General features: G+C 42.0%; 1 protein-coding gene and 1 long non-coding RNA gene across 2 annotated transcripts in view; one reads left to right on the forward strand and one right to left on the reverse strand.

The window, feature by feature from the left end:
• Positions 1-20,007, forward strand: part of LOC134227081 (tRNA (cytidine(32)-2'-O)-methyltransferase) — a 34,449-nt gene extending 14,442 nt beyond the window's left edge. Inside the window, exon 4 of the mRNA XM_062708327.1 lies at positions 19,936-20,007. Within this exon, the coding sequence (XP_062564311.1) occupies positions 19,936-19,992 (57 nt within the window). The 3' untranslated portion in view covers positions 19,993-20,007. The remainder of the gene's footprint in view (positions 1-19,935) is intronic.
• Positions 4,477-5,285, reverse strand: LOC134224756 (uncharacterized). The gene is made up of 3 exons (XR_009983048.1): positions 5,196-5,285; positions 5,002-5,130; positions 4,477-4,699 (listed from the first exon to the last, which is right to left on the reverse strand). It is a non-coding gene; the product is annotated as an uncharacterized LOC134224756 (long non-coding RNA).
• Positions 20,008-23,192: the final 3,185 nt, after the last annotated feature.

Consider the following 23,192-nt stretch of genomic DNA (forward strand, 5'->3'; position numbering starts at 1 on the left):
ACAGTATATTGGGCATTGATTCCCAATATATGCCGCTGATGCCGCGAAGCGGAATCGATTTTAAGGCTGATTATCCGCCCGTGTACTTCCGACGCAATGTGTTCCCGTATTTTTTGGCCCACCTCTTTGATGTTTTTCATCATGTTCACGCCATTGACGGTAACACCGCAAGCATTCGATAGTGGCTCAAGCAGTTGCTTGAAGCCCTTCCACTGAAGGCATCTTGCGGAAAGATTGTGGGCTGTTAGCATTAGGAGCACAGAATCCATCAAGAGTGGTGTGTCTGTGGCAACCATACGTTTCTCTATAACTCTCTGCTTCTTTTCCGGGACTTCTTTATCTTTAAATAAACCGTTCGCTGCAGCCAGTTCATAATGGCGTGTCCGGAAGTGACGGACAAAATTTCCTACGTCCAGCTTTTCTTGGGTGTACCGACAGCAACTGCCGGGATCGATGGAACATAAAGCTTTAGTACCATCCCGGCGGATATAGCTGAGCGCAATTTTGGCCAGAGTTTCCTCGTTGTCGTTTCGATTTTTGGTTTTTCTTTTTGTATTTTCACCAGATGTAGAGGGCGACGGAGATTCTGATGTGACGTTTAGGTCCTCCATTTTTCCTTCGGATTTCTTTGGAAAATCGATCACTACCATCGATTACGTTCCGACACTTCCACACTGATTATGATCAAACGAAGATGATCAGTGACAAAATTCAAAATGAATATGAATGAATGCAAACACAACGAATATGAGAATGAAAATATAGAAGTCGGAGTGAATATACAAAGCTTTTCATTATCATGTCAATGTCAGTTCGTTCGTTCTTTGAGTGAACGTGTTGGTAGCTGAAATGAATAGGCACGGTAATCAGTTTTCATTAGGTATGCTCGTAAATTTAACACTCTGCTCAAGCCAACACTTCCACATGTGTATAGCCGCCAGACATTCTAAATAGGGTAAACTGGGGTAATATGCACCCCCGGGGCAAAACGACCTTTTGGCATTTTTAGCAGTGTTCCAGGAATATTTTTAAGAATGTTTACTACTGGATTGGTAGTTCGAGATCCGAACTACATGCGCTGTGGTAAATACTCTCGAAAAACTGCCGAAAATGTACTTAAAAATGCCAAAGGGTCGTTTTGCCCCGGGGGTGCATATTACCCCAGTTTCCCCTACTCACGCTCCTCTAATGTGAACGTGTACTATACACATGTGGAAGTGTTGGCTTGAGAAATGAATTGCGAGTGATTTGACTATGCGTCCAATTTGGGAATCTCGAGCTCGTTCAGTAGCCTAGCGTACAGTAGGGTCATGAGTTCGAGTCCCATCGAAGGGAAAGTGGTTACCTCCCATACATTTTCCTAATCAATATCTTCCACATAACTATGTGACATAACGTACATATTCACATATGAGTTTTCACAACATTGTAAATGATTCGGATATGCGGCCCCCACCGATGGGGTTTGATAAAACGCTTTGTTATCGCTCATTTTGCGTTGGGGACCATATTTTGTTGTAAATCATGTTGAAATACATCATCAGAACCGGTGCCCCCGCAATTGGGGTTTATTAAAAGAAATTTATCATGGGTTGTAGGTATAACGCTCCGTTCTATTTTCTGCAGATTTGGACCACGAATGAATCACGAGATTCAAATATTTTTCAATTGTTTTGGTGTATGAATGCGTCATTTTATCTACGGATCAATCCACTTTGTAATTACGGCGCCTTTCTTGGCAGCAACATAATGATTTCATTTAATTGAAAATTTGAAAAACATGAGAGGAACACGGCTGGAGAAACCAACATGTTTGTTCTATTTTGCTCCAGATGCCAACTAGAATAGTGGTCGAAAATTTGGAATGAAACTGAATCACTACTGATTTCACTCTAAGATCTTTATGTTGAAACTTAACAGACAATCGACAACAACACAGTGACAATAACGGACCTAAAATATAGAAGACAAGTTGTGTTTTACATTAAATATACAACTCACAATTATAGAAATGACTCAATAAATAATCAACGCCTAAAGTACATACAAACAATACTTATATACTCAAATTTACATTTTGACTAAACTTTGTCCTATGTGACTGCCCAGTCAACACAAGATCGTATATGATGTCACATAAGATGCTAAAGTGGAGGCCATATAGGTACTTCCCCATACAAAATGTACGTATATCGCCTCCACTTTAGCATCTTATATGACATCATATACGATTTTGTGTTGACTGGGTGACTTGACTGACCAAACCACATTCCTGAAAGTTCAAGAGGATTATGCTAGCTGATTCCCACAATCCAGTGTTCATTTGGTCAAAGCAAAAGATGTTTTGGTTGCTGGATAAAGATTGTCGCTTCGGTTCCCTTTGTTCTGCTGTCCGGAACATGTTGGGTACCAAGCTGTCAAATCGTATGGATTTTCCTTTTTTGACATTTAGCTCCCCTATCCTCGCCAGCAAAAGATGTTCCGGACAGCGACGATAGCGACAATCTTTATCTAGTAACTAAAATATCTTTTGTCAAAGCAGACTAGTTCTTCCGGCATAATCACTTGTCAACCAGTGTTGGTAAAATCACTCATAAATCTCAATCAACGAGTCCTCCCGTGCGAACGAAATCGTCTGCGATTTTAAAGGAATGCATCACGCTTGAATTTTCAATGCTAAAACGCATCATTTCACTCATTTGCCAAAACATCATTTTGGTTTAAAACGCATTCGAAAATAATTTGGGGGCAATGTATTGCTTATACATGAAAGAGTGTCTAACATTTTATGCGAGAAACGTCAATTCTCTGTTTTTAGCAAAGGAGAACAAAAGAAAACATACGATGATTGAAATGGATGATTCAACTCATCCATGAGTTTTTAGGTGCTGAGTTGGGTGCGTTTTAACTCACGCTTGATTTGAATCGTCCATGAGTTTTGAGATTTTGAGTTTTTACCATCACTGTTGTCAACTTTAAAAAAAACTCACCCCGATCATAGCAATCCTAAGGGGCAAAAGAAAAATAAACTCAAAAACGCAAGTTTTGGGGGCTTTTGAATCAGTGTGCAGCAATTTCATGAACGTTTTCAAGACACTTTTATTTATTACCAGACTAAGGCCGCAGTGGCCTGTGCTGCACATAAAAGTCTTCTCCATTCAGCTCGGTCCATTGCTGCACTTCGCCAACCACGCAGTCTACGGAGAGTCCGCAAATCGTCCTCCACCTAATCGATCCACCTTGCCCGCTGTGCACCTTGCCTTCTTGTTCCCGTCGGATCGTTGTCGAGAACCATTTTTACCGGATTGCTGTCCGACATTCTGGCTACGTGCCCGGCCCACCGCAGTCTTCCGATTTTCGCGGTGTGAACGATGGATGGTTCTCCCAACAGCTGATGCAACTCGTGGTTCATTCGCCTCCTCCACGTACCGTCCGCCATCTGCACCCCACCATAGCACTATGGGGCGGCTCCATACAAGTAGGTGGCCGAAAATATTTTCATTTCATTTCTGCAATATTTCACACTTATATCGTAGATTATTGTCTAAAAGATGTGAAATACTTGTTTTGCAGGTCGTTATTACTTCTAAGGTCTCCAAACTCCCTGGAATACAGACCTTTGATCTCTATGGAATATATCCCTTTTATCTACGAATGTCTCATGTACACAGCAGTCTATAGATGTGTATTTTATTGCAGCGCAGACCTGTAGAGTTCAAACTAGAAAATTGTATACTTTTTTATGTGAATTGAGTTGTACAGATGTTCTAAGTTGCACAAGGACTCCGTCAAATACAGGCCATTGCATCTACATACGTAACAGGTTGTCTTTGTAGGATTTTTAAGATTGGTTCAGGCTCTTAACCCGTAAAACAAGTAAAGGGAATACAATATAAAGCTCTATTAAAGCTAAACGAACTCCATGCAATAAAAGCTTCAAGATATATAAGTATACTGCAACAACATTTATTTATTCATTATGTACATGAACATCCTCAACAAAATCATCATTTATTTCTTCAAGATCGATTGAAATATCTGCTATGGTATATTTTTCTGTACTCGAATCTGTTGTATTGCAAGAAGTTTCAGTCACTAAAAAACTTTGAACATCTTCTGGATATTCCAGATTAGATTTATTTTGAAGTCGCTTACCTAAGTTGAGGGAGCTTATCAAAGGATCCGACGAGTTCATAGCACGAATGAAAACGTCATGTAAATTTTCTTCTCTTGAGGCTTTCCTGGCATGATGAGTTCGACTTTTTTTTAAGTGCTTGTGTTGACACTCAGCTGCTTCTTCAGCCAACATTCCAAGTGGTGCTGGTGAATGAATAATTATATCCCCAGCATGGGCAAGGACTTTATGCACCGTAGCAGGAATTTTATACCAATCATACAGCTGCAAATATAACCGGTAGGTTGCTTTTCAATAACTATCTAGCTTTTCAGGATTGATTGGCTCTTGGCAGTTTATCGCGATCAGAATGTTCCAGAACCGGTGAATTAGCTCTTCGTTGACATTTAATGCTTCACTTAACAGATTTGGATTCGAAAACGCTCGTCGAAAAATGTTTCCAGTTGTACTTGATCCTGCTCCACCTTGCCTTGGCTGGTCGACTCTCACACCAAAGCTATCATAAAGCCTTTTCTGTATAAGTTGTTTTCTCTTCAAGTACGCTTCCTTTAATATCTTTGATACCTGCCACGGGGCCCTCCTTAGCCGTGCGGTAAGACGCGCGGCTACAAAGCAAGACCATGCTGAGGGTGGCTGGGTTCGATTCCCGGTGCCGGTCTAGGCAATTTTCGGATTGGAAATTGTCTCGACTTCCCTGGGCATAAAGGTATAATCGTGTTAGCCTCATGATATACGAATGCAGAAATGGTAACTTGGCTTAGAAACCTCGCAGTTAATAACTGTGGAAGTGCTTAATGAACACTAAGCTGCGAGGCGGCAATGTCCCAGTGGGGGATGTAATGCCAACGAAGAAGAAGAAGAAGAACCTGCCACTTTTTAAAATCCATTCGGTAAGATATGTGAAGAAGGCACTCGAAAAATCGCATCCATGCATGTAATGGAGATATTCCATAAATAAGTGTCCCTATCTCTGGTGTATATCCTTTTTCAAACTCCTAGAATATTTGAAAAACAAAACAGTTTTTAAAAATGTACAAGTATTTCTTTAAAAAAATAATACCTCTAGGCTTGTCATTACATTTGGAGTGGCTTTACAAATTGGGCAATTTTGCATAGATGACGTACCAGTTATGTAATTTAGAACTTTACCATCCACCATGCTTATGACAAAATCGAAGTCAACCAAAACATATTTCTCCTGCTCCAAATCGATCTTAACTGGAACTAATTCACTTAGTTCTCTCTCTATGGTGTTTTTGCAATCGATCACAACTTGCTTCGATTCCTTCACAAACTCTAGCATAATTGGTCTGCAATAACGAATACTTTGTGGGGTCAAGTTGTACCAGAAAATATGTTTACGATTACTTAGTAAATACAAATGTATTGGAGTCGTTGTCACTGAAAATACATCTGAATCATCTTGTTGATACATACCTGGGAATGATTGATGGTATTGCGAGTATCCCGTAGATCCGTCCATACCCCAACTACTTAAAAGGGCCATTTCGACGAAGTCCTGGTTATTTTCATCCATATATTGATTGATTTCGTGTTTCAATGATTTCACTATTCGTTCTACAGTATGCTGCATTAGCGATTGTATTCTAACCTAAAAGAAAAATAGGAATACATATATTATTCCATTTCAAGGGAGATGATCTATCTTTCATTACCTGTATTTTTGTTGCCGTTTTTTCGATGGAATCCAGCGGAGTAAGTAGTAAAATTCTTCTTTATTTAATCATTTTCTGTTCTACAATTATTATTTTTCTACATGTACAGTGCTCGGCCCTCCAACTTCAATTTTAAATTTTTATGTTTACATTGTTATTTAAGTGTTAATATGATATATAATGACGGCCTTTAGGAGGCGCTGGTGTGTTTTTTTAAAATTTGATAACCTAACTACTATGTACACTAATATTTACAATAAAAAATTTGATAACCTAGATTGGAACTAGCGCCCTAATTGGAGCCTGATCTGAATGCAAGCAACGGACCCTAAACTTTTCTTTACACTCACCAAAGCGTTCATGTAAGGTTTTCATCCCGGCCAGACGGTGGACCTCAGATGTTCTTGTCCTGGGAGGGGTGTTGAGGATCATCCTCAGGAATTTGTTTTGTACCCGTTGAAGTTTGAGGTGGTGGGTTTTAGCGCAGCTCTCCCAGACCGGCATGCCATATTCGATCACAGGGAGGATGATTTGCTTGTAGACAGCAAGCTTATTTTTCAGGGACAATGACGACCGGCGGTTGATCAAAGGGTACAGTAGTTTCAACAAGACGTTACACTTTGTCACCGTTTTGTCAACCTGTTGCCTGAAAATAAGCTTGCTGTCGAGGGTCAAGCCAAGGTAGCCGGCCTCATTGGCCCATTCCACAGTCGTGCCATTGAGGATGATTTTACAGTCCCCAGGCGGAACAAGTTTAGGGGATTTGGAGTGGGGTAAAATGATGACCTGGGTCTTCGCCGCGTTGATACAGATCTTCCAGCTGGTGAGGTACTCTGTCAGGGCATCCAGGCCTCGTTGGAGTTTTGCCACTAGCGCTCTGATCACTCTACCGTTGTAGACGATGGATGTGTCATCTGCGAACAGAGACAGAATGCCGCCTTCTGGAGGTTCTGGCATGTTGGAGGTGAACAGATTGAAAAGCAGGGGCCCGAGGATACTGCCCTGGGGGACGCCTGCGACGATGTTGTGCGCATTGGAGCTCGCTCCGCTGATTGAGACCCGGAATGTCCTTGCCGACAGGTAATTGTTGATGATTTTCACCAGATAGCTGGGAAGATTGTAGCGTTGTAGTTTGTACACCAGGCCATCATGCCATACATTGTCAAATGCCTTCTCGACATCGAGTAAGGCCAAAGCGGATGTTTTAGAGTCAGACTTGTTCCGTCTGAGGACGTTGGTAACTCGAGTCAGTTGGTGTACAGTTGACCGACCGCGTCGGAAACCAAACTGTTCCTCGAGCAAGATGTTGAGATTTTGGCAGACTCAAGTAACCGATGATGAATAGCTTTTTCGAAAAGCTTGGATAACCCTGAGAGAAGGCTGATGGGACGATAACTTTTGGGGAGGAAGGATCCTTCCAGGCTTCCGGATGGGGATGACTTTCGCTGACTTCCAGGACGATGGGAAGTAGCTAAGCCGGAGACACTGATTGAAGATCAGCGATAGGTGCTCAAAGAATGGAGCACTCATGTGTTTGAGCTCGAGATTCAGGATGCTGTCGAAGCCTGGGGCCTTCATGTTCTTCGACGATTTGATATAGGCCGTCAATTCGTCAGCTGAGATCTCCAACTCCTCCGAGAAGTCGTTGGGAATCAAATGGATGTTGTTAGCATGCTCGTTGACGGCTGCTTCGTGTGGACTGACGATGTTCTGCCCAAGATTGTGTGAGCTGACGAAGTGACGACCTATTTCAGCGACCTTCTCTGCAGGAGTTATCAAGCGATCCTTAGAGCCATTATTGTCTAGTGGGATCAAAGGTGGAATGGGCCGAGGCTTGGATTTTAGAATTTTGGTCATTTTCCAGAACGGCTTAGCATAATCTGGGAGAGTGCGGATCTTATTCGAGAAGTCGTTATTTTTGAGGTCCACCATTCTGGCCTTGATAATTTTTGTGATTCGATTGCAGCGTGCCTTAAGCTCAGGCAGTCCAGTACGCTGAAACTGCCTGCGAGTGACATTCCGCAATCGAATCAAATCTTTGGTGAGTGTATCGATGTTTAAGGAGTTGCTTACCTGCCGAGCCGTCGGTACGTGTTGCTCTCGGGCCGCCGTGATCGCCTCCTCGATAGCGCACAGCTGGCGGTCGATTCTTTCCGGCGTCTCCGGACGCACCTCGTAGTCGACGGTGTTATCGACGCACTGCTGGAAACGCTGCCAGTTCACTCGGTGGTAGTTCCGCCGTAACTGCTGGTGCCGATTGACCGAGGAGCCCAGTTCCGCCACCACCGGATAGTGATCCGAACTGAGCTCCTGGTATACAACCGGCTGCGAGACGTGGTCACTCAGGTTTGTTACGTAGAGGTCGAGCGTTGCGTGGGCACCGGACCGACTCAGCCGAGTGGGGAATCCGGGCTCAGGATCGTGTAGTGGCCTTCCTCCATGTCGTTGCTCCAGATGGTGCCGTTTCGATTGCCGCGACTGTTGCCCCAGGCTTGATGTTTGGCATTCAAGTCGCCGGCAATGATATACTGGCCTTGCCTCCGCGTCAGCTTGACGATGTCCCTCCGAAGGGCAGCCGATGATCCATCGCCGGCTTTGGCTTGCGTTGGACAGTACGCCGCGATGAGCGCGATTGTGCCGACCGAAGTGGTGATTTCGACACCGATGGCCTCGATGACACTGAGCTGGAAGCTTGGAAGCAGACGACAGTTGATGTTGTAGCGAAGAGCGATGGCCACACCACCTCCCCTGGTCGGCCGGTCGAGTCGCACGATGCGGAAGTCCGGGATGTTGATGTTCACCTCCGGTTTTAGGTGCGTTTCGGTGATGAACGCCACGTCTATTTCCTTCTCCTCAAGGAAATCCTTCAGCTCGATTGTTTTGCTCTTTAGCGAGCAAGCGTTCCAGTTGACCAGGCCCACCCTAGCAGCCATTTTCAATGATGAACATGCCAAGTGTGAAGACCTGGTCGAATCGGGTTTGCAGCCGCGCAGTCGAGTGGCGAGCTGCGCGAAGATCGGCATCAGTTGCTCCGGAGTGTACAGCGGGCAGATTCTTCCGGTGGGACGGCTTCGTTCTCCGACTGCCGACGGAACCCAGGAGGAGGAAGCGGGGCCATTCGCTGGTGGATGGTGCCGACGATGCTGGAGCTTGGACCGATGCAGCTGCCGCTGCCAGTCGCTTGTGCGGCTGTAGCGGTGGGAGTATTGGAATCACACGACGGGGAGCCGGGATGGCTGGAAAGTTCACCTCGTTGATTACAGGAACACGGTTCTTCTTCGGAATGGTCCTGGTGGAAGCCTTCTTCCGGATTTCCAGGAACTCGGCTCGCTTTGGGCAGCCCTTTGTGGTGGCCCGATGTTTGTCGCCACAGTTGGCGCACTTGGGATCGGCCACCTCCATTTTGTCGCACTCATCAGTCGGATGGGGTTCGCCACACTTGTTGCAGCGCGGCTTCATGCGGCAGTTCCTGGTGCCGTGCCCGAAATTAAAGCAGTTGGTGCATTGCGTGACATCGCGGTGCACTGGCCGATATCGCTCCCAGTCAACGACGGTGTAATTTATAACGCCAACCAGCTTCAGGTCCTTCCAGGTAGTGGAGCCGTGCTCCAGATGGATCAGGTAAAGCTGGTCGCGATATTTCCTCGCCTTGTCGTGACGAGCGATCTTGTGGACGGCTACTGGCTTCAGTCCGCAACTTTCAAGCTCTGCTTGGAGCTCTTCCTCCTTCATGTCGTGAAGTCCTCGCAGCAAAGCCTTGAGCGGCTTCGTGCCGGGGTGGTCATGAGTGTAGTACTCATACTTGTGGACCTCGAGGAACTCCACGACGGATTGATGATGGTCCCTGTTGGCCGGCATCACTTTCACGCCCTCGCTGCAGAGCCGAAAAGTACATTTCAGCCCCTTAGCGATCAGCTGGCGAATTTTTGGGCGTAAATCCGGCGGATCGCCCTTCACAAACACGGGCAGGCACTTCTCCTTCCGCTCCGGTTGCACCTGTGGCAGCTGCGATTGCTGCTTCTTTTTTTCGGCGGATTGCCGGCGTCATCAAGCGGCAACTGCAAGATCACGTTGCTCTGCAAAAGCTGCTTGGAGGGGTTACCCGCACCTCCAAGAGCAGTGCGCTTAGGCACTTTTCCCGAGACCGACTCGGCCACTGAGTCTCCCATGACGGGTCCGGAAGAAAATAACCCCAACGCGACGAAAACGTAAACAAATAACGAACGAGAAAAACACTTGAAAAATGCGCGAGCAAAAAACACGTCCGTACGTGTTGCTGTCTCGAACTGGAATGAATCCAGCGGAGGAGAACATATCGCTTTCATTTTTTGTATCACTTTGTAAGTAGGAAATCTTGCAGGATTTTTTTTATGTGTTTGTTCGTACACATATTTGCTCATATCACAATCGAGAAAATATTCAAAAGTTTCTTCATCGGACATCATTCCATGAGAATCACTTAGAGTAGTGTACATTCTGGAAGCGTGATCTCGGTTTTTTAAAATATGGCCTATCACTTTCACCATACTCGTATCACTTCTGTTGTAGGCAGTTCTTCTTGCTCCCAGTAGCGCTTTTTCTATGGTATCCTCTCTTGGATCCATTAGCTCGTCATTAATTCTTCTGCGCTTCGTACGCTCACTTAAATCCTCAAAAATTTTTAATGGCCTTCCACGAGATGTTGAAGCCACTGGCTCTGGCTCAGCATGATAAAATTCTTCTAATTCAAATTCTGTGTCAAGCCATTCCTCATTATATGAGTCAAAGTAAGTTTTGGACCGGGATGCGGCCTGCCATTTTTTTTCTTATTTCAATTTTGTATGGAGCTGACTCTTTTTTGTTTATCCACAGCGAAGCTTTGGCAGATATATTCCAAAGCTTTTCAACGCGATCTACCTGACGTCCCTCGTGAGCTCTAAATACTTCAATGAGTTGCCTATAATTCATGATTCACCAAATAATAAGTACAAACACTTCACACGATTTACCTTCGCAATCACAGCTCACTATGCACTCAGATAGACATTCATAAATGTTCTGTTTATTTATTTCACCTAGGTACATACCAATAATTATCGAAAGATGTCCTTAGGTACAGACATTTTTGCTTCTTGTATTCACATATTGGATTTTAATTAATATCAAAATTTTACTTTTTATGAAATAATTTCAAATGAAGCCTAGAGTATTTTCGTAACCCTCAAGAGTATATTGTTTTTTTCATATTTATTTGCTTGATACTTGATAGATAATGAGTTGCCTCCTCTTGGTGAGCCTACGCCAAATGGAGTATCATATAGCTGCATAAGCTATCGTGTACACGGCCTACCACGAAGCCTACGACACTTTTCGTGTTATCTACTATCTCTATTTTAACTGTTCTTGATGCTCTTTTGTCATACGCATGGGATTTGTATCCAGCCCATCACAGTCTGCCGTGTATTATGAGAATAATTACATTTAATGTTTCAAAATTAATGACATTTTTTGAAAAAGTGATCGGAACCGCAGATTTGCAGCCATAAGCAGCTGGAATTTGTTTTAATGCCTTCTGGGAGGTCCAAAGAAAGTCGTAGTGGTAGTCGCTAAGCGAAACTTTGAGAAACTTTTTTTGTATGGAACTTTTTGTATGTTTTTTTTTTCTTCGGGTCATTTTCGGTTGTTTCACTACCTATTTTCCCATAACTAACCCGTTCTTCGCAAGTCCATGAAACAAGCTTTCAGAAACTTTTTAAAGAGTTGGAAAAGAGCTACTGTAGCCGAAGATATTGACAGTTGAATAATGCATTGATTTTTCAAGAACTAAAAAGTGTCTGGCTCTAATGCCTATATCTTGATAACCATATGGCTTAGAGTGCTGATATGCTGGGGTTTAATGCTCCAAAGCATTAGCATTTAGTAGGTCAACTTGAATTACGAATCAGAGAAAGTCGATTTTTTTATTTTCGGTCACCTGATTCCCCATAGTGCATAGATGGTATAGCAATAGTTGAAATTCAAAAGTAATTTATAGTATCTAATGTATTAGAATAACCTTATGGAGGCATTGATTATTTGAGGTAGTTTGAGGTAGTCTATTTGTTTATTTGTTTACAACATCAACAGGCTCTGTGTGGCCCCAATGATGGTCTTAAAATATGAAGTACATTTAGAAATCACAATCAATTAAAAAAAGTCACAGTAGTAAAATTGCTATCTAGATGTGTTAAAAAAAGTCAAAAACCTCCGACGTAACATATTACGCGATAAATTGAAGTCAAACGATGTTGCAACTCTGTTGAATACGCGTTGCAAGCCACCGATTGCCCCATGTAGTCCGTAATTCGTCCTTTGCAGTGGTGTCTAAGCATTCCGCTATTGCGGAGTGTCCTTGGTCGAACATTCAAATCTATCTGCTCCAGAAGACCTTCGCAGTCGATTCGTCCCTGTAGTATATCAGCGATCGTCATCGCCCGGGTGGTATCTCTCCTAGCACGAAGAAGTTTCAGATCGATCAACTGGCATCGGCTCTCATAGCTCGGTAGACAAAACGGATCCCTCCATGGCAATTCCGAATGGCAATTGGCAATTCCGGTCGCTGGCAGGAGTGGCTCGACTGCGATGAGTGGGATAGGGGCTTCCTCACTGCTTGTGTTGAATGTGCGTCCCGGTGCAGAACAGGACGGATAAACAGCCGAGGCTTGACGTTGATGTCGAGGAATGGTAAGTGGTGCTTGCAGGTGCTGCGTGCGCATAGATTTACTGCAAATCGGAGGGATTTCAGACGAAGGCGAAGCTGATGGTTGATAATACTTGCCAAAAATTGGTTTCCGGAAGACCCCGTCTCCCAGCTCATACGCAGGGTCGGGACGGCTGCTGGTGGCTGGTAGGGATCCCGGCTAAGTCATAACAAAATTTTATCACAATTATATCAATATGTGTTACAAATAACAAAACCTGCAATAATTTTGTTATAAATTCTCTGCCAAAAATAAAGGAAAAAAAAATTATGATCGTCATAACATAGTTATAACATTATGTTATGTTTATTTCCACCGAAAAAAAAAATTGCCTACATTTTTGGTAGACAGGAATTGGAAAAAAGTGAGGTACCACCAACGAGTTATATTTTTGTTCAATTAATAACATATTTAATAATAATTTTGTTAAAACTAGAAGAGATTTTGTTACAATTTTTGTTATTTTAACTACTAACGGTACATGTTTTATAATAACCGCTGTTATAAAAAAAACTGCTGTAACAGAATAACAAGGTCTGATATAAATCTGTTACTATCTACTGGTCGGGATGGCTCGACTGCGATGAGTGGAATAGGGGCTTCCTCACGGCCGGTGTTAAGTGTGCGTCCCGGTGGAGAACTGAATGAATAATCAGCCGGAGCTGGACGTTGCGTTTGGCTTGGTGCGAGTCGATAACTTGGGTTATTTTGGTGACAAACTAGCAGAGCTTGAGAATGGATCGTTGATGCTAAGGACGAAAAACGGATCAGAGAGCGGATTGTTCCGTGGTCGGCCTCATTGGCCCATTCCACAGAATTGAGGATGATTTTACAGTCCCCAGACGGAACATGTTTAGAACATGACGGAACATGACCGACCGCGTCGGAAACGTCGGAAAAGATTTTTGGCAGACTCAAGTAACCGGTGATTAATAGCTTTTTCGAATAGCTTGGATAATCCTGAGAGAAGGCTGATGGGACGATAACTTTTGGGGAGGAAGGATCCTTCCCAGGCTTCCGGATGGGGATGACTTTCGCTGACTTCAAGGACGATGGGAAGCAGCTGAGCCGGAGACACTGATTAAAGATCAGCGAGAGGTGCTCAAAGAACGGAGCACTCATGTGTTTGAGCTCGAGATTCAGGATGCTGTCGAAGCCTGAGGCCTTCATGTTCTCCGATGATTTGATATAGGCCGTCAATTCGCCAGCTGAGATCTCCAACTCCTCCGAGAAGTCGTTGGGAATCAAATGGATGTTGTTAGCATCTCGTTGACGACTGCTTCGTGTGGACTGACGATGTTCTGCCCAAGATTGTGTGAACTGACGAAGTGACGACTTATTTCAGCGACCTTCTCTGCAGGAGTTATCAAGCGATCCTTAGAGCCATTTTTGTCTAAGGGGTATTTTGATCATTTTCCAGAACGGCTTAGCATAATCTGGGAGAGTGCGGATCTTATTCGAGAAATAATTATTTTTGAGGTCCACCATTCTGGCCTTGATAATTTTTGTGATTCGATTGCAGCGTGCCTTAAGCTCAGGCAGTCCAGTATGCTGAAACTGCCTGCGAGTGACATTCCGCAATCGAATTAAATCTTTGGTGAGTGTATCGTTGTTTAGGGAGTTGCTTACCTGCCTAGCCGTCGGAACATGTTGTTCCCGGGCCACCGAGATCGTCTCTTCGATGGAACGTAGCTACCGATCGATTGCTTCAGGCGTTTCCGGCCACGCCTCGTAGTCGACGTTGTTGTCCACGCACCTTTGGAACCGGCCCCAGTCGACTCGGTGGTAGTTTCGCCGATTGACCGAGGAGCCCACTTCCGCCACCACTGGATAGTGATCCGAACTGAGCTCCTGGTAGACGACCGGCTGCAAGACGTGGTCGTTCATGTTGGTTATATTGAATGTCTAGCCGCAACATCAGATAAAGAAGACCAATCTTGCATCAAAACAGGCTCCGCCCATCAAAATTGTCCACACCGAGAGCCCACCCGTTCGAGGCTCTTCTTCTATCAAGACTGGTTACCAAGGTAGAGGAAGCTTTGGAGATGAATTTCCCCTCCATTGTCCTATGGTCTGATAGAAAAGTTGTTTTAGCATGGTTGCGTAAACCTCTTTGCAATCTTCAAGTTTTCGTCCGCCATAGAGTTGCAGAAATTACGTCCCAACGATCGCTACAATTGGAAGTATGTTCGTACGGATCTTAATCCCGCTGATACAGTCTCTCGAGGGCAGTCCGCCAACGACTTGATCGTTAACGACCAATGGTGAAATGGTCCACCTTATCTACGTATTATCGACTATCGAGCAGAACGGCCAAAATCGCTACAGGAATGTGAAATACCGGAGCTGAAAGCAGACATGGCCGCACTATCGGTGATGAAATGCGACGAGTTCCCGCTGTTAAATAAGTTCGCTTCATTCCGGAAGACACAGCGAATCGTAGCCTACATGCTTCGGTTCCTGTCGAACGCTTAAAGGAATAAGGAAGATCGTTTGGCGTCCAGGTACCTTACCATTCCAGAACTTCGAACCGCTTCAAATGTAATAGTCGGAGCAATCCAGCACCAGGAGTTCTCCAAGGAAATTGAGTGTGTGAGATGAAATATTCCTAATCATCGTCTTAACAATTTGAAGCCGTTTTTGGAAGAAGATTTGTTGCGAGTTAATGGTCGGCTGAGTCATTTTCAGCTCCCATTTGGAGTGAAGCATCAGTTAATCCTACCTAACAAAAGAGTCCCATTTTTCACAGTTTGATTGCTGAAGTTCATCGAGAAAACCACCAAGCTGGTTGTATCAGCGTGCATTATCTTTTACGACAACAGTTTTGGTTGATCAACGCAAGATCAACGATTCGAAAGGTTCTGAGAAGCTGTATATAACATGCTTCAGAACCAAACCCATCACTATCGATCAGCAGATGGGAGATTTACCGCCAAGTCGGATTACTCCAGCACCAGTCTTTGAGAGTGTAGGACTTGACTTTGCAGGTCCAATTTCTATCAAGCAGTCGGTATGACGAGCAGTTCCAGTTAAAGGGTACATCTGTGTTTTCCTGTGCACGAGCAGTTCCAGTTAAAGGGTACATCTGTGTTTTCCTGTGCATGGTGACAAAGGCCATTCATTTGGAAGCCGTCGAAGATTTGTCAACGGATTCGTTCATGGCTGCCCTTCAACGCTTCGTTTCCAGGCGAGGATATCCAAAGCAGATGTTCAGTAGCAATGGCACAAATTTCATCGGTGCTAGATCTGCGTTGAAGGAATTATTTGAGCTGTTTCGTCAGGAGGCTACCCACTGAAAACCGTTTTCGACCGCCGAATAACATAACAGTAGGTCGTTGTTATTTTGCCTGTCTTTGTAAAATAGTCCCACGCTATCAGTCCCGTTCCTGGGTGGACGTTAGACAAAATAACAGCGATTTCAATTTCGTGTTCTTTTTAGCTGCTTATTTTTTAGTTTTAAACTTCTATACGATTTCGCTCGCTTGTGATAATTATCGTTTCTGTGCTTCATTCGTGCTTTGTAAAAATTCTCCGGGAAGGGAAGTCGAAAAAAATTCCAACCCGAAAGACTGGACCGAGAATTGAATTCAATCACCTTCAGCATAGTCATGCTTTGTAGCCGCACGGCTAAGGAATACCCCATAATCTCGTACTACCTCCTTACTAAATATAGAAACATCGATACGTTGTCTTCGCATATCATAAGATCAAAGTATTCACAAGAATAAATGATTCCAAAATAGGTTACACCATCAGTAAATCTTCACTTTAAAATGCTTGATAAATGTGGCACTGGCACGTATCGATGAATAACATTGGAGGGCTTCACATGTTCATCACTCGATGCCCGGGTATACAATTCGTACAATATCCACGTGGCTCGGATACGAATTCCGCAGACGCCGCATCATTGCCTCTCGGTTTTTGGCATGCAAGGTTGTTTTCGTCCACCTAAAATGGTATCCCTAGGGATTATTCGGGTGCCGACTGAGGAGGTACGACGCGACTGTATCGTACCTTCCCTAAAGTTTATCACGCATTTGTTCATGAACTGTGCATGCATTTATTTTTGCCTGACTTTATGTTTTATTATGAAACACAGTCAAAGTGTGACTGCCAGTATAATAGCTGCAGCACTCAGCAAACACATTTACATACTACTGCCTGATCGTCTGCATACATACTTCAGCGTATAAATCTGGTTTGGCGTTGGGGTCAACGTGGGCTTTTTCCGCTATGGTTTTTGTTTTCGGGATGCTTTTTGCATTTTGGCCTTTCTCTGCGCTTACATGCATTACCGCCACACGACCCCCGTCAACAGTTTCGCTGTTTTCATTCATTTGAGCAAAACGAGTGAGCGGTTGGCCAGAAACAGATGAATGGATGTCACACTTCGTTACAACTACTAAATATCATAAGAAACACGTTTGTGGGTCCGGTAGGAATTGGAATAACTACTGGGAGAAACCTTGTATGCATTAAATGTAACTTTGGAAGTAATTCGTATCGTTCGCAAAATGATGCGCTATGAAATGAACTTCGTGGTATGTCACTTACAGATAAGTGAGAAATTTCGTAGAAAAGTTTATCTTTTCCATCTTTCGATCAATCCGACAATATTTCCATAAACCATTAAATGGTGTATCCATTTGTCTGTGACTGAAGTGTTGGGAGCTTAAGGTAAGCACCCAGCAGCATTTCACATTCACAGTAGGATGCCGACCAGGATAATATCACTGGATTTCATTAGTCTTGTACTGCTTTTATTACGTTATAATCTGAAACTCTGGCGTATGCGATTCGGTTGTTGGGATTTTGTGGAGTTCATTGCTGTCCGCTTTTGAATAGCAGTTGATATAATATAGCTAGCTGTTTGCAGCTCTGACAAGTCAGTTCGAGGTGAAAGGGTTAAGCCATCGTCGTTCGCATCGGGATCCCTGCTCAGTCGGGAGGTGCTTTACTTACACCGCTATGCAACTTGTGGATGAGGATAGTATGCCAAACCACACTTGTAATAGACTCGCCTACAGTGGATCTATGCAGATGGTTATTAAGCAGATTGATGGTTGCACAAATTAGCATTAATTTCATAACTGTGTCAATAGTGCTTTGTTAATGGATTACATAGTAGAGGAACATTGAAATTAACGATTTAACCAGCACATAGTGTTCAACAAGTCAAAGCCGGTGTTGGCCTCTTATCTACATGGAGTAGCGTGAATAGCCGTTCTACGAATCACTGTCACATGTTACCTTTGATAAACAAAATCAAACTAGCGTCAATTTGTCCCACTTTTTTTCAGAATTGATTGGTTCTGAGAACTTTACGCATTTTAAATATTTTTTAGAATGTAATGAGTGTAGTGAACATTTGAATCATTTGTTTGAGAAACTGCATATATCCATTTTTCAAATTCATTGGACGGTAACCGCCCCTTCGGTGGGGCGGTTAACCTCCAATACGTTTACCGAACTAAATCTATCACATGTTGAGCATATGCATAATCGAGTTTCAGACATATGATCTAGATATGTCCAAACCAGATGTTCTAAGTTTTCCAAATCATTCTAGAGTTCAGACCAATTGATCTATCATGTCAACTGGAATCAATACAAAGCCAACAGCAACTCATACATGCCCTTAGAGGCCATGTGCATGATTTACGATCTAGACGTCCATGACCCAGAAGAAGAAGAAGAATAGGAAGAAGAAGAAAAGGTGTCAATGATTTACGATTTAAATATGTTCAAACCGGATGTTCTGAGTTCTCCAAATCATTCTGGTGTTCAAATACAATTCATCTTGCAAATCAACTGTGCTTGTTACAAATAGACCTGTGCGCCGGTCGTATAATCGGCGGCGGCGGCGTGGTGGTCACTTTTGCCCCGGCGGCGTCACGGCGGCGCGCCGTTGGCTTTTGTCAGCGGCGGCGGCGGCGTGAACCGGCGTGGATGAAAAAATGAATGGCTGAAAAAATCGATTTCAACGCAGATTTTTTTATTCACACGGTACGAATCACCCGTATACAAAATCGACTTCAGTTAAAATTGCAATTTTATACGCTTTCCGATCATCAAACAGCACATTCAATGGTGCTGAGGACACTAATTAGTACCTGTTTACAAAATGTTATTTAAAGTAAAACTATTTTATTATTCCCTGATTTTTATGAATTAAATTCAATAAATTCTGCTTCACTTTTCGTGATCCCTGAGTAGTGTTGAGAATTAGATTCAAAAGTTATTCCCAATTCAGGATTTTGATACCTACATTTCAGTCGTTTTACTCCTCAATATATTTAAATTTCAGAAAAATTCGAACTACTATTTGTTAAATCTATCTTCTATATAATAAAAATGAAATGGTCTGTGTTCGTATCCGCATAACTCGAAAACGGCTGGATGGATTTTTTCAGTTCTTCAGCAGATATGTTCGTTTTCGTTTCCGACGGGTTTATATGATATTTCCTTATGATAAAATCACGAGTTAGGTTGAGTTAAGGGGTGATTCAAATATGACGTCCACTACGTTTTGAGATTTCTGGAACTTTCTCCCCCCTCTGTCACGCTTTTTTGTATACCTAGTATATGTAGTGTCACAAAATCTTTGACCCCCTCCACCCCTAAAATCCGTGACATCATTGTTGAACGACCCCTAATTGTGAGAAACTAGAACAAAGATTCGTATGGGAATTCCGCATGGACCTACTATGCAGGACAACGTCTGCCGGGTTGACTAGTTACATATAAAATTGAGCGATGTTTTTGAGGTGCTGCATATCTAGTTTATTGAGATAATTTGAAGGACACATACATCATGAAGGACATACATGATGGACAGTTTATTTCCCACCTCACGTTCTTGTATTCACAAATCTCAATAGATGGTCAACATAACTGCAAATGAGCACTGTTTGAGTAGGATTGGTACCGACCAACCAAATTGAATATTTTCCCTGAAATTTGATTAAATATGTCCAAAATGTTCTTTCTTGTTCTGAAAGAATTTCTGGAGGAAACGAGGTTTCTTATAAATTCCTAAAGGCATCCTTTGGGAAGCTTCTCCTATGGTAAGCTCAATCCTATTAGAATTTAGCATTAGCATTGAGCGATTCACACAAATTCGTAGGTGATACCAACATAACCTTTTGCAAGAGAGTAGTATTACCTTCATCAAATATATCCAGCTTTCCACGCTCACCATAATGGCGGATGCTATAAATTTTTTGACAATAACTGCTTCCCGACATTGAACTGGAATTCCCATCATAGCAAACGTTCATATCCCCGTTACCAACGACATCCATTGGTTTGTTTATTTTCTTATGAACAAAGGGATTTGTGCAAGAATATTTAACTTCCTTTTAAATTATTGAAACATTTTCTAATTTTTATCTTATTTCAGACATTATCTTCGGTTGTCCCAACCAATAAAAAAGGAAGACGCCAAAAAATATGTTAAGTATATGCTCACTTTTTGCCAAAAGGATCTGCGAAGGAAGGACAAAATCACTATTGACATTTTTTTCATTCAACGGTGCTATTGATTCCTAAGAATCTTGAGATATTTGAACTTCTCATTTCAGGATATTACCCGTTTCTTTACATCTTATGATGTCTGACCATACCATAGATCTGTAAACCTCGACGCTCCTCTGTTAAAAAACTAAACGGAATTGACCTCCGGACAACTTTTTTTTTATTATCTTTATTAATGAGATTTTCGGCCCTGGGCCGGTTCACCTCGTAGGAAAATATTTGTCAAACGCTTCGCAGCATCAAACCAAGTGACGTACTAAAACTATGTTCCACTTTCAAATATCAGAGTGGCTTAGAGTCGTCTATAGAAAAGGTTGACATTATGAAGCTTCGAGAATTAACATTAACGAGATAATGTTATAAATTGGATATACCTAATGTTTCAATTAGTTTTATTAATTTTCCCTCTCTCCTCTTTGGATATACCAAAGATTTGACGACATCCCCGAACATGATAAGTTTTATACTATACCCGTAAACTGTTATTTGATGGGCATTGCATGAAGAACTCAAATCATATCCAAATCATGACGACGTTCTATAAATTTTAATTTGGGACTAATCACTATCTCTTAGATGGAAGCAGGGCACTCTCTAACAGACGATATCTGCCCTGACCACGTTCTTGCGAATGCTGGTGAAGAGGAAGGAATATTAGTTGGACACCTGCTTAAGAAAGATGCAGATAACTCTACTCTCTTTGGTGCCACGGGAGGTTTTGGAATTGTTAGTGTGAAAGGTATAACACTAGGAATCGTTTTGGTAGAATGTGAAACACAGAAAAACCTAAGATAGAAATAAAAGGTAGGAAAGGGACGAGTCTGGGACTTAACCGAAGGAATTTCCGAAGAAAAATCAGAAGAAACCTTATAAGGAAATTTCGAAGAAATCCCTACAGACATTTTCAAAAGAATTCCTAACAGAATTTCCGAATGCATCCCAATAAATCTAATGGAGTTTTGAATGAATTTCTGAAGAGATCCCCGGATAAAATTAAAATAAATGCAGAATGTTGTAATGAAAAAAAAATAAAAATTCCTAAAGTTACCGAACATACTAGAGGAATTTTCTAAGGATTACCCTAGGGGCAATTCAAATATGACGTCCACTACCTTTTGAGATTTCTGGAACTTCCTTCCCCCTCTGTCACGCTTTTTTGTATACTTATAGGTATGTAGTGTCACAAAATCTTTGACCCCCTCCCCCCCTAAAACCCGTGACATCATTGTTGAACGACCCCCTAAACATTTCTAAAGGAAATGCTAAAAGTAGTTCTGACAGAATTCCTATGGAAATTTTTGGAAAAATGTCAAGAAACTTGCTAAGGAACCCCTAGAGGTATATCTGAAGGGAATTTCAAAAAAAAATTCTGGAAGGTTTTACGAAGCAATTCCTGATGAAATTTGCTAAGGAATTCCTGAAGCAATTCCAAAGGAAACTCATAAAGAACTCTTGTGGAAGGTTCTTAAAGAATTCCTGAAGGGAAGTTTTGGAATAGTTCTTAGAAACCCTTCTTTGAATTTAATTTTTGGAGGAATATCTTGAGGAATTTCAACATTTATTTAATTTCAGATTTTCCGAAGAAATCTCTAAAGGAATTTCTGAACGAAGTCTCGTCGGAATGTCCAAAAGAATTCTTGGAGAAATCCAAGATTGTCGGAAGTATCTTCAGGAGTTGTTTTGAAAATTCGGATAAGCTTTAGGAACTTGTTCAGGAATTCTTAAGGAATTTCCTAGAATTTCGTCCTATGACTTTGCAAGGAATTCCAAAAAAGTTCTCAGAAAATTTTTTGGAGGTATTTTATCAAGAATAACGAATTTCCCAATATTTTCCTATACAAATTTTTGAAGGAATTCGTGGAGGAAATTCCGAACTAATTCCTAAGGGAAATTACAAAAACTACCCGAAAGAATTTCTAGAATAGTTTTTGTAGAACTCCTTGAGGCAATTTCCGAGGGAAAAGAAATTCTCCAAAAGAAATTCTGGAGAAAATTTCGGATAGATTAATGGAAAAAAATCCGAAGGAAGTCCTGGAGAAATCTAGGAATTACATCAGAAATACCAGCAAGCATTTCCTTTGAAATTGTATTTCGAATTTCTTCGTAAATGCCTTTGAGAATTCCTCCTAAAATTCCTTCAAAAAATCTTTCAGAAATTGTTTTATGGATTCCTCTGGAAATTCCTTTGGGATTTCTTTTGGAAAGTCTTTTAGAAATACCTTAAAACTCTTTAAGCAGTTCTTTTTTTATCTAGAGGGGTCTCCAGTAGCAAAGGCGCAGGATTGTCAATCCGGAGATGGCGAGTTCAATTCTCGGTCCGATCTAGGATGTTTTCGGGTTAAAAACATTCTCGACTCCCAGGGCATAGCGTATTCATTGTACTAGCCACACACGATACATTCTCATGCAATGGCGGGCATAGAAAAGCTTTCAATTAAAAACTGAGGAAATGCTAGTAGAATACTAAGTTGAAAAGCAGGCCAAGTTCCAGTTGGAATGTAGAGCCATTGAAGAAGAAGAAGAGAGAATTTCTGCCCCCATCTGGCTCATCTCTATTAAGCATTTTTTCAGGAATTATTTTTGAAATTCCTTTCAGATTCTCTTTTGTTAATGTCTTCAAAAAATCAATTGGAAATTCTTGCACAAAACTCTAAATATATTTTTTCAAAAACTTCTCCAAAAAATCATTTAAGACTTCTCCAGAACTTTAGTCCTTAAATAATTTAAAAATAACATTCGCTACTCATTAAATTTTTGAAAGAATTCCTAAAATGAACACCAAAAGACTTTTAAAAAGAATGTATTACTGAAAGATTTTCGGAATGAACTCATGAAGGCATTTACGAATTAATTTCTGCAGGAAGTTCTGAAAGAATTCCTGGAGAATGTTTTAAGAGAATTGGTGAGAGAAGTTCTGTAGAATTTTTTTGGGGTAAATTTTGAAGGAATTTCTTACGCAATATCTTGAAAAATTTATTTAAGGAATTCATATAATAATTGCCAAAGAAATTTCAAAAGGTGGAATTTCGGAAGGATATCTCAAATAAATTTCCAAAGGTATTGCTTTAAAAAATTTCCTCAACAATTTTTGGAGAAGCTACCAACGGAATTTCATTAGAAATT

Source organism: Armigeres subalbatus, chromosome 3 (genome assembly GCF_024139115.2).
Source record: "Armigeres subalbatus isolate Guangzhou_Male chromosome 3, GZ_Asu_2, whole genome shotgun sequence".
Classification (NCBI taxonomy): domain Eukaryota; kingdom Metazoa; phylum Arthropoda; class Insecta; order Diptera; family Culicidae; genus Armigeres; species Armigeres subalbatus.